This window comes from Tachypleus tridentatus, chromosome 6, assembly GCF_004210375.1.
Source record: "Tachypleus tridentatus isolate NWPU-2018 chromosome 6, ASM421037v1, whole genome shotgun sequence".
Lineage (NCBI taxonomy): Eukaryota > Metazoa > Arthropoda > Merostomata > Xiphosura > Limulidae > Tachypleus > Tachypleus tridentatus.
This window is the reverse complement of record NC_134830.1, coordinates 158,521,126-158,542,054: the sequence shown is the minus strand read 5'-3', so window position 1 is coordinate 158,542,054 and position 20,929 is coordinate 158,521,126. Positions and strand designations below refer to the sequence as shown.

The 20,929-nt window shown below is 33.9% G+C and overlaps 1 protein-coding gene across 6 annotated transcripts in view; it reads right to left on the bottom strand.

Annotated features, from left to right (window-relative positions):
- LOC143254243 (anoctamin-7-like) overlaps positions 1-20,929 on the bottom strand; it is a 123,036-nt gene that overhangs the window by 13,151 nt on the left and 88,956 nt on the right. For all 6 annotated transcript variants that reach the window (XM_076509088.1, XM_076509087.1, XM_076509086.1 and 3 more), the window contains 8 exons: positions 20,124-20,261; positions 18,983-19,178; positions 16,620-16,731; positions 15,761-15,815; positions 8,330-8,427; positions 5,012-5,130; positions 3,847-4,052; positions 2,393-2,526 (listed from right to left, as the gene is read on the bottom strand). In XM_076509088.1, coding sequence (XP_076365203.1) covers positions 2,393-2,526; positions 3,847-4,052; positions 5,012-5,130; positions 8,330-8,427; positions 15,761-15,815; positions 16,620-16,731; positions 18,983-19,178; positions 20,124-20,261 — 1,058 coding nt within the window. The remainder of the gene's footprint in view (positions 1-2,392; positions 2,527-3,846; positions 4,053-5,011; positions 5,131-8,329; positions 8,428-15,760; positions 15,816-16,619; positions 16,732-18,982; positions 19,179-20,123; positions 20,262-20,929) is intronic.

The following is a 20,929-nucleotide window of genomic DNA, read 5'->3' as shown; positions in this document are numbered from 1 at the left end:
TATGAGGAGACGCACTACAATGTCAAACAAGAGTACTGCAGCAATGCCAAGGTTTCATGAGCACTATACACAACACCAACATCAGACACAATATCCATAACACCCGTTGAGAATGTCCAACACTGGTAATCGGTTGACCCTAGCCCAAATGGACCAAACAATTGACCCTTAGGGGCCACCATAAGATCACCCGTCTACAATACTTCAAGACCAAAGTGGTGTGTTAGGGTTGCCATGCATGACAAACAAATGGGTGGATGTTTAGATTCCAGAGGAGGTAAACTGAAAGAACAGAACCTTCTCTGGGAGGTCTTCACACCACGTACAGGAATCCATACTGAGGACAGCTTTGTACTGTCAGTTTTGGTTTGATTTTAGTGAACACTCCTATCACAAGTGTGCCCATACCTTTCCTTATTTCACCAACTATTCTCAGGTTCACTTATATTTATCAGAAACACTAAACTCACTGGTTTGTGAAAATGTGTATCAACACGTGATTAAAGTTAACTGTCTATAGAGAGCAAAACTAAAATCCAACATGATAATAAACACCAGGATGAAATACACATTTCTTACGTTCTTATTTGTAAAAATATGAGTGAGTTGTATTATCAGTTGTTAATGATATCTTTAGCTTTATTCACAACAACATTTCAAGATGCTTGACCAACTTAGGATATTTGGATTTGTCCTGAATAATATATACTCTTCAAAAAAAGAAATGCAAAAGGCAAAATTTGAGACATATTGTTAACAAGTTTATTCCGGGTAGTTCTGTATGACATGTGTGAAACTTTGCACATTCACTGCTGAACATCCAAAGTCTGCAAAGGCGAAGTCCACGCTCACTAGGTGAAGTTTAACGTCACTTATCGTCAATAACGAGTATGCCCCCCCGTGAGCATCAATAACTGCTTGGCATCTCCTGCCCATGGAAGCGATGAGATGACGAATCACATCCTGTGGAATGGCTGTCCACTCAGCCTGCAAAGCTGCTGCAAGCTGAGGTAGAGTCTGCGGTTGAGGTTGTCGCCGTCGCAGACGTCGGTCCAACTCGTCCCAAAGATGTTCGATGGGGTTTAAATCTGATGATCTGGAGGGCCATGGAAGAACGTTGATGTTGTGGTGTCTCAAGAAGACAGTGGTGAGTCGGGCTGTGTGAGGACAGGCGTTGTCATGTTGTAAAACGTCGTTGACGTTCACCATGATGGGTTGCACATGGGGCCTAAGAATCTCGTAGACGGTTGCGTACGATCTGATCGGATATCCTACGCAGCCCTGGTATGGTTGAGGCAGTAGACGTCGCAGTGGTGGTCCTAACCAGAAGGTGACGTAACCGGATGTAGCGATCTTGTGCGGGCGTGGTCACACGAGGTCTGCCAGATCGTGGACGGTCACAAGTTGATCCATGTTGTTGGTGACGATTCCATAGCCTTGTGATGGTGCTTGGGTAGACATTCACAGCTCTGGCAACATCTGATCGAGATTCGCCTGCTTCCAAGCGACCAATGGCGTTGTTGCGTTGTGCTTCAGTCAGTCTTGGCGTAACTGTATTGCGTGTCGGTGGCTTAACACTGAGCTATGGAAACCGAGAACCCGTCACTTTTATAGGGATTTTGCACATGTTGCACTTGCAGAACATGCAGATCTCTCAAACAAATTTATTGGACACGAATGCGTTTTGGCGAAAAATCCGATGTTTTCCTCCGTTTTCAAAGTGCACAAGTTTTATTGTCATTTTGGTCTGACAATCAGTGCCTTAACACGTGTAACATCACATACTCTGAGCTTGTAACGTTATTACATATATTTCTCTTTAAAATAACAAATATATCCCTTTTGCGTTTCTTTTTTTGAAGAGTATATATTAAGCTAACAATGTATAAGTATTTCTGTGATAAAAGTATGTTAAAATTAAATATACTATTATAACCAAACTTTAAGATGAAGTAAGAATAAAGAAATAGTGTAATTCACTCACTAAAGAATACATTTCAAAGTTATGGAAAAATGAATTCATTTTCCATTCTTCTGGGTGACACTAAAACTCGTAATAAAATATTAGAAGATGAAACAAACAAATTAGATAGATATAAAAAATCTGGAATGATATCCTCAGAAGTAACAGTGCAGGGTATTTCTATTTAGTCTTTCTCATCAGGATTAACACAGTTCTACAGTTACAAAACGACATCCCTGGTGGGACAATGGTAAGTCTTCGAAGTTACAATGCTAAAATCCGTGGTTCGATTTCTCTCAATGGATTAAATAGGTAGCCCAATGTGGCTTTGCTATAAGGAAAACATATACACAGACATATACAAAACGACTTTATAATTATATATATGTACCCTGGGGTTTAGTGAGATCATGTGATGTTTATACAAACCTGCACTCCTGAGTTAATGTCCCATTCGGGGCCAGAGCAAGAGTGAAATTGACGTAACCCTCCAAATTCCAGCTGTACTCGTACATGTACACCAACTTGGGAAGAAATTCAGATGTAAAGGCGATGAGAAAGGCCTGTAGGGTAAGATTAATTATACATAACAAGAAAAACATGACAACAAAAAGTAGTAACATTATATCTACTGAATATAGTACATCAAAGGCAAATGTTTTAGAACATATATGAAGGTGACTACTTTTTTAAACAACAAGAAATTGATGTTGTTTTCTGTGTTGTCAGAAGCACCACTGAGGCGAGCAATTCGTTATTTTCGCAGATAAAAAAATCGATGTTACCTACTAGTGAGCTGTTAGATCCAAGATTCGAGACCTGATGCTACTGAACTTGTTTTGCACTTTTAGCAAGTAATAAAATCTGTTATTTACTTCAAGGAAACGAAAAACCCATCATGACTGTGGGTACTGCTTGTCTTTCTATCCTCTGATTGATCAGTAATCCAGAATTAAAGATAGATGTACCTAGTGGCTCATTGATAAGTATGCTGGCTTATAACACTAATAACAGGATTTTTATATCAGTGGCGAGTACAACCCAAATATCACATTGTGTAATTCTGTGCTTAATAATAAAAAGAACAAAAAGCCCCACCTGAACCCAAAGAATCATTTAGTCCAAGCGTACATAAGGTGTTGTTTAGGTTCGTAATTTCAAATTTAACTATAATTTCAGCTTCGTGATGGCGAGAAACTTACCTGAAGTAAAAATGTATCTCAGGATGGTTGGTATGGGTATTAACACTTACTAATAAAGGAGAGAACAACGCTTCGACCTATTTAGGTCATCTTTGCTAACCTGAAGATGGCCTAAGAAAGTCTTTGCTTTATCAATAAGTGTTAATACCCATACCAGCAGGCCTGAGAAACACTTATAATTTCATCTATTCTGAATTAAGTAAAAACAAATGGTGATTTTTGTCGTTTTTGGAGCTGTGAAATTCAGTAACGAATTAGGATGATATCTTATGCTATGTATAGATATTTTTGTATGTGTAGTAAATTCCTCAGGGTGGTGCCACACCTTTTCGTCTATTTTACACAGCTTCAAACATACATATCTTTCAAAACCAGAAAAAATAAAACAAATGGAGGGGAAAATTTAAATAGTCGTGTGTTGTTAGAAATAAAGTATAAAACATCCTGACTTACTTCAAACCACTTAAGCCTAACACACAGGGTGGTCCAGAAAAAACATTTTTATTTTGATCGCTAATGAAACCATTATTGCTAAAGGTAAATAAATAAAACTCCAAAATAAAAAATGTACATATTTTCAGGAATTATTTAGTCAAGCTGGTACATATGTAACCAAGTTTCAGTTGTTTACGTATAATAATAGTTTTATTAAAGCTTAAAATGGAGACTTTATAAACTTACATTGCTGATAACAGCCAGGTGAGCCACAAACTCTAGGATGGTAAACCAAACTCCTATGTTCTGAGCCCGTTCTGCCACTGTTCTCCGAGTTTCACACACAAATTTCTGCGCATCAAGCCTTATCTCAACCCAGTTGTTAAGCAGAGCAAAAAGTGGTGCCAGAGGAAAGGCTGCCACAAATATGGTGATGAACCCGAATTGAAGAACTGCCGGTAGGTGAACATTTATTATTATCTATGCTGTAAACTTACACTCGTTAAAAGGAACTGAAATGTTACAGATTTATCATTAGTACAAGATAAAATCAACGGATATTTATGAAGTACATATTAAGGACCACATTACGATGTAACAGTTAGTACCTGAAACTGATCCTTCACGGAAGTGTGTCCCTCCTCCCTGCACCACAGTGACTCAGCTGTATGTCTGAAAGCTTATAACGCTAAAATCCGGGTTTCAATACCCGTGGTAAGCACAGTACAAGAAAGCCCAATGGGTATAAAACAAACTATTTGTTACTGTGAAAAGAAACAGAAAAAATGTTAAAGACATGATTAATATACAATACCCGTGGGGGGCACAACAGAGAAAAACCCATTTGTGTAGCTTCGCTCTTGTTTGTTTGTTTTTGAATTTCGCGCAAAGCTACTCGAGGGCTATCTGCGCTAGCCGTCCCTAATTTAGGAGTGTAAGACTAGAAGGAAGGCAACTAGTCATCACCACCCACCGCCAACTCTTGGCCTGCTCTTTTACCAACGAATAGTGGGATTGACCGTAACATTATAACGCCCCCACGGCTGAAAGGGCGAGCATGTTTGGCGCGACAGGGATGCAAACCCGCGCCCCTCAGATTACGAGTCGCACGCCTTAACACGGTTGGCCATGCCGGACCCAGTTCGAAAGGCATCTACAAACCACGTGCTTCAAAAACGTACATTTAACGTGGATGAAAGCAGCTGTCTCCGGGTGCAAAGGCTGTTAGTTTAAAAACTCACAACGTTAATATCCCCACGGTGAACACAACAGGTAACCTGATGTGGCTTTGCTTGAAAATAAACAAACACACGGGAAATAAGTTTGCTGTACCCATAAAATAAAATGCAACCTGAACAACGGTATTGTCTGTTATTTAAGTAAATGTCTAATTATGATCGTATACACTCACCCATCTCCAGGTACTCCTGAAATAACCCTTCGTTATCTATTAGTTGGTAATCTTCTTCCCATCTTGTTGTTCGGACTTCCATTTTAGTTTTCTTTTTGTGCCACCAGGCTTTTAGTTTTCTGAAAGTTTACAGCCGAAGAAGTAACAAATTACCGAGTGGGTTATTCAAATTTTAAACATATCTGAGCTGCCTTTACAATTTAATATTTTAATAATTGAAAAAAAAAGACGGCTTCAAACTACTTGTATATTTATGATCCAGAAACACCCGGGTGAAACTAACCTCGAGGCAGCCGGTCAACGTCGTTCAGGTTGGTTTGTTTGTTTTGAATAAAACTAGATGAGAACTACAACTTCGTTCAGGTTGGGTTGTTTGTTTTGAATAAAACTACATGAGAACTACAACGTCGTTCAGGTTGGGTTGTTTGTTTTGAATAAAACTACATGAGAACTACAACGTCGTTCAGGTTGGGTTGTTTGTTTTGAATAAAACTACATGAGAACTACAACGTCGTTCAGGTTGGGTTGTTTGTTTTGAATAAAACTACATCAGAACTACAACATCGTTCAGGTTGGGTTGTTTGTTTTGAATAAAACTACATGAGAACTACAACATCGTTCAGGTTGAGTTGTTTGTTTTGAATAAAACTACATGAGAACTACAACATCGTTCAGGTTGGGTTGTTTGTTTTGAATAAAACTACATGAGAACTACAACATCGTTCAGGTTGAGTTGTTTGTTTTGAATAAAACTACATGAGAACTACAACATCGTTCAAGTTGGGTTGTTTGTTTTGAATAAAACTACATGAGAACTACAACGTCGTTAAGGTTGGGTTGTTTGTTTTGAATAAAACTACATGAGAACTACAACGTCGTTAAGGTTGGGTTGTTTGTTTTGAATAAAACTACGTGAGAACTACAACGTCGTTCAGGTTGGGTTGTTTGTTTTGAATAAAACTACATGAGAACTACAACGTCGTTCAGGTTGAGTTGTTTGTTTTGAATAAAACTACATGAGAACTACAACATCGTTCAGGTTGAGTTGTTTGTTTTGAATAAAACTACATGAGAACTACAACTTCGTTCAGGTTGGGTTGTTTGTTTTGAATAAAACTACATCAGAACTACAACATCGTTCAGGTTGGTTTGTTTGCTTTGAGTAAAACTACATGAGAACTATCTACGCTAGCCTTCCCTAATTTAGCAACGATAAACTAAAGAGAAGACAGCTAACTCTTCGGATACTCTTTTTAATTTATTTTTTTAACCAATGAACAACTCATACTATAACGTTCTCTCCGAAACATGTTTGGTGATGAGAATTTAAACCCGCGAGCGTCTTAACAACCCCGCTAAGCCAGTCGACGCGAGAACCAAACTTTGTGGTTCATGACTTATAAGATGCACCGGTAAAAATAAGGGTCTTCTGATACAGAATTAAAACTTTCGTTTCCAATATTTGTGTTACTTGGTGAAAATAATACAATAATTCACCATGTGCAAACACTAACATTAACACAAGTGTTAATCATTTTAAGAAACAATTTGCATAACTAAATTTCTGTCTGCTTTAAATATTACTTGAGTTTGTGTTAAATTTAACAAAGAACAAAACCGAAACCTATTCTTTAATCATCTTACGGCACATGGCACCACATTCTTGGTTATATTACTGAAAACGTTTAATTTTGTTTTGTGCAGTAGTAATAAGTGTAATTCCATAAGCAAAAGAATCGACTTCAATTAGAATAATAAGAAAGTTTTTTTTTTTTTTTTTTAATTTATATTTTTGTATCATACATAAGTTGATCATCATGGAACTATATTGTGCAGTGTAATAATACTTTTAGCTTGTGTTATTAGTATGTTTGTTTTTGAATTTCGCGCAAAGCTACTCGAGGGCTATCTGCGCAAGTCGTCCCTAATTCAGCAGTGTAAGCCTAGAGGGAAGGCAGCCAGTCATCACCACCCCCACCGCCAACTCTTGGGCTACTCTTTTACCAAAGAATAGTGGGATTGATCGTCACATTATAACGCCCCCACGGCTGAAAGGGCGAGCATGTTTGGTGCGACCGGGATTCGAAACCCGCGATTCTAGGATTACGAGTCGAACGCCTTAACACGCTTGGCCATGCCGCGCCGCTAGTGTGTTATTAACATACTGTGGTTTATAGCTGACTCAGTATACAGGAAAATGTGTACGACAATTTAATGTTTCTCCGATCTTTTAACTTTACCAGGAATTATGTAGTTCTATAGTTATAGATAAGTGGAAGTGAGAATCCTATTAACGGATAAATTGCTGGTTACGATAGAATTATGACATAGGGAGAATTGTTTGATACTATTATGTTTAAAAGTATTATAGAAAAACGTTATGTGGTAATTGTGAATTGTGCAAAGTACATCGCTTGTTTACTTCAGGAATCAAAAATGTGGGGGCAATTTTTTTAGGGGGAGGTCATTTCACTGTGTTTATTTCAATATAAAAAAATGGTGGGTGGGTAGATTGGTTTACGTGATTATTGAATGTCTGATAGAATCGATTCACTTGAAAATGGGTCGTACCAAATAAGGGACTGTTCCAAAGCATAACTTCGTATAGTAGAGATTTTAAAAGTTGAGACTTCATATGATGACTATTGGGTTCTCTCGGAACTGAATTAGAGCCGAGTTATCTATCTATAAGCATTTGGATAACAGTTATTATTCGCTTGAGATTAGATTATTAGAATACGATTTACTGATCTTAGGTCGAGTTCTGATCAGTGGTGAACAAAAGGGGTCTATAAAAATCTGAGGTTCTATCACCCAAAATAAATAAAACGAAATAAGCTAGGCATGGCTATTGTAGATAGTATTTGTGTAGCATTGCGCGAAATACAACAAAACAAAATAGACTCAACTGGATTCATGAATGTACGTCAAGATCACCATGAACATGCAAGGTTCTTTCAAAGTAAAATTCTTAGTACTGAATGCACGAACGTATTTAAAAAGTAACAAGAGAAAATGGTTGTTTATCATCAAGGTGCTTATTTTATTTTTTTATTTGTTTTTACGAGTAATTTAGTAGTAAATAGTACGGTGTAGGGTGATGAAGCCACATTTAAACAAACAAAAACAAAATGGCGCGAGTAAACACCTAGACGTCTGTTAGGCTATTTGTTTCTCCATAGTTTTTGTATACAGCTAAAAGATCTTTGAAATTAATAATTTTAACAATATTAACAATGATGAGTAAAACAATAAACACAAAGGCATGTTCCTCTAGTTACGTACATTTTCTTACAAACAGATACCATAAATACTTACGGAACAAGAATTTCTTGTGCGTTGTTTATAATCTGTTTTCCCACCATGATGATCGCAAGTTGTTGTGCTAGCTCACTCAGACAGCCGCTTCCGTTACACTTGAATTAGACAGAACACTTCACTAATATAGAGTTATTATGAAATACTGGTGAATTACGTAAAACATTTAAACTAATACAGTGTTATTAGGAAACGCCATGGAATTACATGAAATATTTAAATTAATATAGTGTTACTAAGAAACTTTACTGAATTACATAAAACATCTAAACTAATATAGTGTTACTATAAAACGTTACTGAATTCCATAAAACATCTAAACTAATATAGTATTACTAGAAAACGTTACTGAATTACATAAAACATCTAAACTAATATAGTGTTATGATGTAACATTGTTGTATTAGACAGAACACTTCCAGTAACATAGAATTATGATAGAACATTGTTGTATTAGACAGAACACTTCCAGTAACATAGTATTATGATAGAACATTGTTGTATTAGACAGAACACTTCCAGTAATATAATGTTATGATGGAACATTGTTGTATTAGACAGAACACTTCCAGTAACATAGAATTATGATAGAACATTGTTGTATTAGACAGAACACTTCCAGTAATATAATGTTATGATAGAACATTGTTGTATTAGACAGAACACTTCCAGTAACATAGTATTATGATAGAACATTGTTGTATTAGACAAAACACTTCCAGTAATATAATGTTATGATGTAACATTGTTGTATTAGACAGAACACTTCCAGTAATATAATGTTATGATGGAACATTGTTGTATTAGACAGAACACTTCCAGTAACATAGAATTATGATAGAACATTGTTGTATTAGACAGAACACTTCCAGTAACATAGTATTATGATAGAACATTGTTGTATTAGACAGAACACTTCCAGTAATATAATGTTATGATGGAACATTGTTGTATTAGACAGAACACTTCCAGTAACATAGAATTATGATAGAACATTGTTGTATTAGACAGAACACTTCCAGTAATATAATTTTATGATGGAACATTGTTGTATTAGACAGAACACTTCCAGTAACATAATTATGATGAACATTGTTGTATTAGACAGAACACTTCCAGTAACATAGTATTATGATAGAACATTGTTGTATTAGACAGAACACTTCCAGTAATATAGTATTATGATAGAACATTGTTGTATTAGACAGAACACTTCCAGTAACATATAATGAACACTTTATGATGATAGAACATTGTTGTATTAGACAGAACACTTCCAGTAACATAGTATTATGATAGAACATTGTTGTATTAGACAGAACACTTCCAGTAACATAGTATTATGATAGAACATTGTTGTATTAGACAGAACACTTCCAGTAACATAGTATTATGATAGAACATTGTTGTATTAGACAGAACACTTCCAGTAACATAGTATTATGATAGAACATTGTTGTATTAGACAGAACACTTCCAGTAATATAATGTTATGATAGAACATTGTTGTATTAGACAGAACACTTCCAGTAACATAGTATTATGATAGAACATTGTTGTATTAGACAGAACACTTCCAGTAACATAGTATTATGATAGAACATTGTTGTATTAGACAGAACACTTCCAGTAACATAGTATTATGATAGAACATTGTTGTATTAGACAGAACACTTCCAGTAACATAGAATTATGATAGAACATTGTTGTATTAGACAGAACACTTCCAGTAACATAGTATTATGATAGAACATTGTTGTATTAGACAGAACACTTCCAGTAATATAATGTTATGATAGAACATTGTTGTATTAGACAGAACACTTCCAGTAATATAATGTTATGATAGAACATTGTTGTATTAGACAGAACACTTCCAGTAATATAATGTTATGATGGAACATTGTTGTATTAGACAGAACACTTCCAGTAACATAGAATTATGATAGAACATTGTTGTATTAGACAGAACACTTCCAGTAACATAGAATTATGATAGAACATTGTTGTATTAGACAGAACACTTCCAGTAATATAATGTTATGATGGAACATTGTGACAGAACACTTCCAGTAATATAATGTTATGATAGAACATTGTTGTATTAGACAGAACACTTCCAGTAATATAATGTTATGATGGACATTGTTGTATTAGACAGAACACTTCCAGTAACATAGAATTATGATAGAACATTGTTGTATTAGACAGAACACTTCCAGTAACATAATATTATGATAGAACATTGTTGTATTAGACAGAACACTTCCAGTAATATAATGTTATGATGGAACATTGTTGTATTAGACAGAACACTTCCAGTAACATAGAATTATGATAGAACATTGTTGTATTAGACAGAACACTTCCAGTAATATAATGTTATGATGGAACATTGTTGTATTAGACAGAACACTTCCAGTAATATAAAATTATGATAGAACATTGTTGTATTAGACAGAACACTTCCAGTAACATAATATTATGATAGAACATTGTTGTATTAGACAGAACACTTCCAGTAACATAGAATTATGATAGAACATTGTTGTATTAGACAGAACACTTCCAGTAACATAGTATTATGATAGAACATTGTTGTATTAGACAGAACACTTCCAGTAATATAGTATTATGATAGAACATTGTTGTATTAGACAGAACACTTCCAGTAATATAATGTTATGATAGAACATTGTTGTATTAGACAGAACACTTCCAGTAATATAATGTTATGATAGAACATTGTTGTATTAGACAGAACACTTCCAGTAATATAGTATTATGATAGAACATTGTTGTATTAGACAGAACACTTCCAGTAATATAATGTTATGATGTAACATTGTTGTATTAGACAGAACACTTCCAGTAACATAGTATTATGATAGAACATTGTTGTATTAGACAGAACACTTCCAGTAATATAGTATTATGATAGAACATTGTTGTATTAGACAGAACACTTCCAGTAATATAATGTTATGATGTAACATTGTTGTATTAGACAGAACACTTCCAGTAATATAGTATTATGATAGAACATTGTTGTATTAGACAGAACACTTCCAGTAACATAGAATTATGATAGAACATTGTTGTATTAGACAGAACACTTCCAGTAATATAATGTTATGATAGAACATTGTTGTATTAGACAGAACACTTCCAGTAACATAGTATTATGATAGAACATTGTTGTATTAGACAGAACACTTCCAGTAATATAATGTTATGATGTAACATTGTTGTATTAGACAGAACACTTCCAGTAACATAGTAATATAATGTTATGATAGAACATTGTTGTATTAGACAGAACACTTCCAGTAATATAGTATTATGATAGAACATTGTTGTATTAGACAGAACACTTCCAGTAATATAATGTTATGATAGAACATTGTTGTATTAGACAGAACACTTCCAGTAACATAATATTATGATAGAACATTGTTGTATTAGACAGAACACTTCCAGTAATATATGTTATGATAGAACATTGTTGTATTAGACAGAACACTTCCAGTAATATAATGTTATGATAGAACATTGTTGTATTAGACAGAACACTTCCAGTAATATAATGTTATGATAGAACATTGTTGTATTAGACAGAACACTTCCAGTAATATAATGTTATGATAGAACATTGTTGTATTAGACAGAACACTTCCAGTAATATAATGTTATGATAGAACATTGTTGTATTAGACAGAACACTTCCAGTAATATAATGTTATGATAGAACATTGTTGTATTAGACAGAACACTTCCAGTAATATAATGTTATGATAGAACATTGTTGTATTAGACAGAACACTTCCAGTAATATAATGTTATGATAGAACATTGTTGTATTAGACAGAACACTTCCAGTAATATAATGTTATGATAGAACATTGTTGTATTAGACAGAACACTTCCAGTAATATAATGTTATGATAGAACATTGTTGTATTAGACAGAACACTTCCAGTAATATAATGTTATGATAGAACATTGTTGTATTAGACAGAACACTTCCAGTAATATAATGTTATGATAGAACATTGTTGTATTAGACAGAACACTTCCAGTAATATAATGTTATGATAGAACATTGTTGTATTAGACAGAACACTTCCAGTAATATAATGTTATGATAGAACATTGTTGTATTAGACAGAACACTTCCAGTAATATAATGTTATGATAGAACATTGTTGTATTAGACAGAACACTTCCAGTAATATAATGTTATGATAGAACATTGTTGTATTGACAGAACACTTCCAGTAATATAATGTTATGATAGAACATTGTTGTATTAGACAGAACACTTCCAGTAATATAATGTTATGATAGGAACATTGTATTAGACAGAACACTTCCAGTAATATAATGTTATGATAGAACATTGTTGTATTAGACAGAACACTTCCAGTAATATAATGTTATGATAGAACATTGTTGTATTAGACAGAACACTTCCAGTAATATAATGTTATGATAGAACATTGTTGTATTAGACAGAACACTTCCAGTAATATAATGTTATGAAGGAACATTGTTGTATTAGACAGAACACTTCCAGTAATATAATGTTATGATGGAACATTGTTGTATTAGACAGAACACTTCCAGTAATATAATGTTATGATAGAACATTGTTGTATTAGACAGAACACTTCCAGTAATATAATGTTATGATAGAACATTGTTGTATTAGACAGAACACTTCCAGTAATATAATGTTATGATGGAACATTGTTGTATTAGACAGAACACTTCCAGTAATATAATGTTATGATGGAACATTGTTGTATTAGACAGAACACTTCCAGTAATATAATGTTATGATGGAACATTGTTGTATTAGACAGAACACTTCCAGTAATATAATGTTATGATAGAACATTGTTGTATTAGACAGAACACTTCCAGTAATATAATGTTATGATAGAACATTGTTGTATTAGACAGAACACTTCCAGTAATATAATGTTATGATGGAACATTGTTGTATTAGACAGAACACTTCCAGTAATATAATGTTATGATGGAACATTGTTGTATTAGACAGAACACTTCCAGTAATATAATGTTATGATGGAACATTGTTGTATTAGACAGAACACTTCCAGTAATATAATGTTATGATAGAACATTGTTGTATTAGACAGAACACTTCCAGTAATATAATGTTATGATAGAACATTGTTGTATTAGACAGAACACTTCCAGTAATATAATGTTATGATAGAACATTGTTGTATTAGACAGAACACTTCCAGTAATATAATGTTATGATAGAACATTGTTGTATTAGACAGAACACTTCCAGTAATATAATGTTATGATAGAACATTGTTGTATTAGACAGAACACTTCCAGTAACATAGTATTATGATGTAACATTGTTGTATTAGACAGAACACTTCCAGTAACATAGTATTATGATAGAACATTGTTGTATTAGACAGAACACTTCCAGTAACATAGTATTATGATAGAACATTGTTCTATTAGACAGAACACTTCCAGTAACATTATGATAGAACATTGTTGTATTAGACAGAACACTTCAGTAACATAGTATAGAACATTGTTGTATTAGTAATATAATGTTATGATAGAACATTGTTGTATTAGACAGAACACTTCCAGTAATATAATGTTATGATAGAACATTGTTGTATTAGACAGAACACTTCCAATAATATAATGTTATGATAGAACATTGTTGTATTAGACAGAACACTTCCAGTAATATAATGTTATGATGTAACATTGTTGTATTAGACAGAACACTTCCAGTAACATAGAATTATGATAGAACATTGTTGTATTAGACAGAACACTTCCAGTAATATAATGTTATGATAGAACATTGTTGTATTAGACAGAACACTTCCAGTAATATAATGTTATGATGTAACATTGTTGTATTAGACAGAACACTTCCAGTAACATAGAATTATGATAGAACATTGTTGTATTAGACAGAACACTTCCAGTAATATAATGTTATGATGTAACATTGTTGTATTAGACAGAACACTTCCAGTAATATAATGTTATGATGTAACATTGTTGTATTAGACAGAACACTTCTAGTAATATAATGTTATGATAGAATATTGTTGTATTAGACAGAACACTTCCAGTAATATAATGTTATGATGGAACATTGTGACAGAACACTTCCAGTAATATAATGTTATGATGGAACATTGTGACAGAACACTTCTAGTAATATAATGTTATGATGTAACATTGTGACAGAACACTTCTAGTAATATAATGTTATGATGGAACATTGTGACAGAACACTTCCAGTAATATAATGTTATGATGGAACATTGTGACAGAACACTTCCAGTAATATAATGTTATGATGGAACATTGTGACAGAACACTTCCAGTAATATAATGTTATGATGGAACATTGTGACAGAACACTTCCAGTAATATCCCATTATCCAACATTTAAATTGAATAGAATACATCCACTAATATAGAATTATTATGAAACGCTGTTGATGAATAAATATTTGAAGCATTATTAGCAGTCTGTTTGATATTCGATATATAACAGATATGGCCAACAAAGATATGTTAAAATACTTCCCTACAGATTGCAAAACATTTAGGTACCTGTAGAGCACTGTATTTAATATTAGCATTGATAACAATGTACAATCATAAAGAGTTGTTGAAATAACAGTGACTTCAGTGTTGTAACATAATATTCTATTTTTTACGTCTGTAGATTTGCCAGGACTTTCAGTTATTACATTCAAAAGGAATAGCTTACATAAAAAAAAGTCTTTGAGACGTAATACGTTATACAATGGAATTTTAACGTTGGACGTTTCCTTTACCTTACTTATTGGATTGTCTGTTGTTTTTAAAATTGCATAAATCAAGATAAGGTCTCTCACCGATCATTTTTAAGGCCACGAGAGTATAAAAAGGTTTTAAAAAAGCATTGTAACTTCAGCCCTGACCAGCTAATTGAAATACGTTACGGAATAATTATGAATAGTGATATAACATGTTGAAATGTTTAACACTCCTACGAAAAGTGGGGCCTAATAGGCCCCAGAGCAACTTGAAAAGTTATTAATATTAGGCTAATAATTTTGTATTTAAATGAAATTGCTATTTAAATCCATTAATGAATGGATTAACGAGATTCCCACTGTCCCTATCTACCATCTAGCGAAACCACAACCAGGGGAAGGAGCTTGGAGAAATCAGGACTAGAAACGTCTTTTCGTAGGAGTGTTAATTAACTTTTATGTCAAAGTAACAAGATAGGAATTAATGTACACCAAAGGGTTTTAAATGAACCAGAAACCTAACCCTTGGATTCTCCTACTATGCATCCACAAGTGTATCATTTTAAAACTTCTGTGAACTAAAAACTATGACGTTGCTACTTACGTCTTCGTTTCTGAGTCCCAACAAATGCTGATAGTGGCCAGGGTACCCCACAAACCTACAAGAACAGAGCAAAGATAAAGACTACAATTTATTGTTTAACACGGAAATAATATTAACAATAACGAGTACAATAATAGTTGTAAAACTAATTCTGCAATATAATCTAATTAGAAGTATTTAAAGAAATGTTGTTATAGTTGGTCAATCGTTTAAGACTTCAACCGAGAAGCATAGCACACTAATGTTAGGAATGATATGAGAATTAGGTATATTAATTTCTAGTTAAGTAAATCCATTTTTATCGTGTTTGGGGGAACTTAGGTCTAGTCTGGTAAAATGTAGGTATTTGTACAACTGCTTTAAGCATTGTCGATTGTAGTTTAGTCATTCCAGAAACGACAAGTTAGGAAATGTTAGGTCAGGATTACATAAGTTAAAAACTTTTATTATAAACCGTTTCTTAAAAAAAAATTGTAACTTCTATTACAGTTTTTGTTTATTACGTTAAGAGCCACCTATCATAGGAATAAACATCTTGCAGAAAGTTGGTCACATCCTACTTATGAGGCACAAACTGTTATTCTCTGGACACCTATCAAGTTTGACATTATACTTATCTGTCACGTCAGAGAACTTTAATTGCCCTGTTAGTCTGTGAACAGCTATTTTAAACAAGTATCCAGAATAATTAAGAAAGAATCACCAAAAGAAATTCCATCATATTTCACATCATAACTTCTTTCCCCGAAATATTTTTGCTCTTTCAGTTATGGATAAATATAGACACTCCAGAAATAAACAACAGAAAACGGTGTGTTAGTGTAATGTTGTGACAAAATATCAAGGGAACAATACTGACCTGCCTTTGAAAAACGCAATGTAAAATATGGAGGAGTAAAAGTTGACAAACTGGAAGATAAATACTTTGAAAGTCAAGTTGTTCTCGAAGTCGGTCTGAGTTCGATGCATTTCTGAAAAGGAAAACGGAAAGCACATTCTGATTGATGTTATTAAAAATTAAACTCTTAAAATCGACAGGTTTCTGATTTAATTTTCACCTCATATATTGATAAATAATCACTCGTGTATTTAGTTTTAATCCCTGAAATTAATTGTTATTACAGACCATGTCTTCTGCTGGTAAGCACGTGACAAGACTTGCAGATCCTAACACTTCGAAGTGTCTTAAAGCTAACAATTTATGTAACCATGTACCAGAAACGATTCTGGAGAACACACTGAACTCATGATGGTCAATCCAGTAACAAGTGTTTCGAGTAAGTATGTAATTAGCTTTTCTAATCTGCTTTTGTTACTGAAAAGAACCCAAAATCTCGAAGTTTACATACGAACTACAAATCTTACTACGTGTCATATTTACTCTATAAATAGGACACGGTTTGGCCCCTCTTGTAAAGCTCTGGATTTACGAACTGGAGAAGCAGATTTGAATCTGGCCAATGCCACAACATAGACCCCACACTTTAAACTCTGTACGTATGCGTTATAAGAGTGACAGCCGGTTTCTTAGTGGGAATATTGTGCCCGTACTGTGAATGCGAAAATTCGTGGTTCGCGTCCCACAACTGCAAACAAAAAGAAGGAAAAAAGAAGGAATTTTGTAGTGTAAGACTAGAGGGAAGGGCAGCTATCCATCATCACCCACTGCCAACTATTGAGCTATTGTTTTACTGACGAATAGTGGATTGACCGTAAATTATAAAGCCCCCACGGCTGAAAGGGCGATCGTGTTTGGTATTACGGGAATTCGGACCCGCGACTCTCGGATTACGAGTCGAGTGCCTTAACCACTTGGCCATACCGGGCCTGGGACATGCGCAAGCACGTTTGATTCTCAATATGAACAGCTACTAAAGGAACTTTGAAGAAAGGGTATTACCATTTACGTTTCCTAAAGTTTACCAGTTTCAGACGAGTAATGAAATATTAGAACACGTTTTTACTGTTATTATTGTTGTGTATATGAAATTAAAGCTGACACCGGTAGAGTTGTTTATCTATATAAACACCGGTAGAGTTATTTATCTATATAAACAAAGCAGTAAAACGGTTAAAAGTGTTCAAATTCCACAATTCCCTCACACAAGTATAGCCTAAGAGTTGGTGATAGGTACTGTTGACCAGCTGCTTACCCTCTAAACCTAAGAGTTGGTGATAGGTACTGTTGACCAGCTGCTTACCCTCTAAACCTAAGAGTTGGTGATAGGTGCTGTTGCCCAGCTGCTTACCCTCTAAACCTAAGAGTTAGTGATAGGTACTATTGACCAGCTGCTTACCCTCTAAACCTAAGAGTTAGTGATAGGTACTGTTGACCATCTGCTTACCCTCTAAACCTAAGAGTTAGTGATAGGTACTGTTGACCATCTGCTTACCCTCTAATCACAAGTATAACCTAAAACTTAGTGATAGGTGCTGTTGACCAGCTGCTTACCCTCTAATCCGTCATTCTTGATGACGAGAAACCCAAAGTAAAAACGTATCCCAGAATGGATGGTATGGGTATTAACACTTTTACTAATAAAGCAGAGAACAACGTTTCGACTTTCCTAGGTCATCTTCTTTGTTAACCTGAAGGTGACTTAAGAAGGTCGAAATTTTGTTCTCTGTATTATTAGTGAAAGTGTTAATACCCATACCAGCTATTCTGAGATACATTTTTTTCTCTCTAATCCGTCAGTCCTCAATTAGGAAAAGCCATGCGCAAATAGTAATTTGTGTAGCTTTCCGCAAACATTATTAAATAATAAAAAGGATTAGTGAAAATTAAATCAAAATACGTTGCTGTTTCAATAAAGGTATAACTTGCGTAACTTATCAGGTTTTATCAAATACAATAATCGTTTAACTTCAATTAATACTGTAATTCAGCGATAATATTATATTCCACAATACAAATTTGTGTATCTACTTCTAACCCGTTCATTTGTTTACATTACATCCAATACGATTTTCATATTTCTATCACGTGACCATTTTATAACCTGGCCAGTAAACAGTAGTCATGGGCATATATGGTAGTAATTAAAACACGAAAATCTATTTACTTAATCCCTCGTGAGAGCAATAGAATAATTACGACAATTTTTAAATTAAAACAAGCTCGTTAGGCGAGAATTTTATAGACACTATATAATAACTTCTAAGTTAAATACAACACGTTATGAGAGAGAAAAAAACCAAAAGAAACCACAGAAGACACACCCCATTGGGTTAGCTTCAAGGCTAACGTTTCGTACACTCTACCCAGAGCCATGATGAAAATCAAGTTCACGCATGCGCCTGTAGAACTTGCGATTGGAGAAGCCACGCCCCGAAACGTTTTACTTTGAAAGAGTGGAATGGACACTAATACTCGGTAGATAATCACTGCCACGATGAAAATTATTATTAGCGCCAGCTGTTGGTAGAAAGGAAAAGTAATTTATAATTTCTGAATAAACTAACATAAAACTGATATTTATTGAACAATTTTGACGTGAATAAAATTTGGTCGTCAAAAATCGAAACATTTCGTCAAATATCTTTAAAGTATGTGATGCAAATTTATTCATCTTCGTGTTGAAAGGTGAAACGTTATATTACTATTACACATTAAACTGACTAATATCTCTTTTTATATTACTATTACACATTTAAACAGCGTGACTAATATCTCTTTTATATCACTATTTCACATTAAACTGACTGATATCAATTTTTATATCACTATTTCACATTAAACTGACTGATATCCGTTTTTACATCACTATTTCACATTAAACTGACTGATATCCGTTTTAACATCACTATTTCACATTAAACTGACTGATATCTGTTTTTACATCACTATTTCACATTAAACTGACTGATATCTGTTTTTACATCACTATTTCACATTAAACTGACTGATATCTGTTTTTACATCACTATTTCACATTAAACTGACTGATATCCATTTTAACATCACTATTTCACATTAAACTGACTGATATCCATTTTAACATCACTATTTCACATTAAACTGACTGATATTCATTTTAACATTGCTATTTCACATTAAACTGACTGATATTCATTTTAACATTGCTATTTCACATTAAACTGACTGATATTCATTTTAACATTACTATTTCACATTAAACTGACTGATATTCATTTTAACATTACTATTTCACATTAAACTGACTGATATTCATTTTAACATTACTATTTCACATTAAACTGACTGATATTCATTTTAACATTACTATCTCACATTAAACTGGCTGATATTCATTTTAACATTACTATTTCACATTAAACTGGCTGATATTCATTTTAACATTACTATTTCACATTAAACAGCGTCACTGATATTTTTTACCATCAGGAAGAGGGCTCCAATACCAGCAGCCATTCTCTTTATTCGTAAGGCGGTGGGAAAGAAGGGTTCCTTAACTCCTGTGATAGGGTTTCTCTCTATAGATGGCGCTTTTGCAGCAAACTCTGGTCTCGGTCTTTCCTGAAAAGTGTTAAATAACTAAGATTAAAATCACGCACTTTGCGTTGACTTGTGGCACAGAAGAAGTTGATGTATTGAAAACGGGGCTTGGCGTCCCCTATTATTGATAAATAAAATGTTATTATTCAATAGATCAGCGTTGTGTTCACGTTTTCTTTTTGCAAAGGCACATCGGAGTATCTGCTGTAGCCACCGAGAGGAATCGAAACTCTGATTTTAGTGTTGTAAACCCGGAGACTTACCACTGTCCGAGCGGGGGATTTTAGAGTTGTGTTTGTGCGTTTTTGATAGTATAATTTTAAACAAGTTATACAAGAAATAGAACAATTAGTTTTTATTAAAGCCACACAATCGGCTACCCGTGCTCTGCCCAACAGGGATATCAAAACCCTGTTTCTAGCAGTGTGAGTCCGCAGACATACCGCTTTGCAAGAGGAAAAAACGTTTCTCAAATTCAAACCTTCGACCTTCAACACAAACGAGACATACAACTTTTTAAAGTTTCACACTAGGGAGAATTCTTGAGTTGCTTATTTAATTTATTAATATTACGTGCCTCTTATCTTATCTTATAAGAAATTAAACGTTACAACTTTTTACTTCTCTTTTTGTTCAGTTTTGTTGCTTTGAATAAATAGGAACAGAGAGAGACATGTCCCCTAGATGTC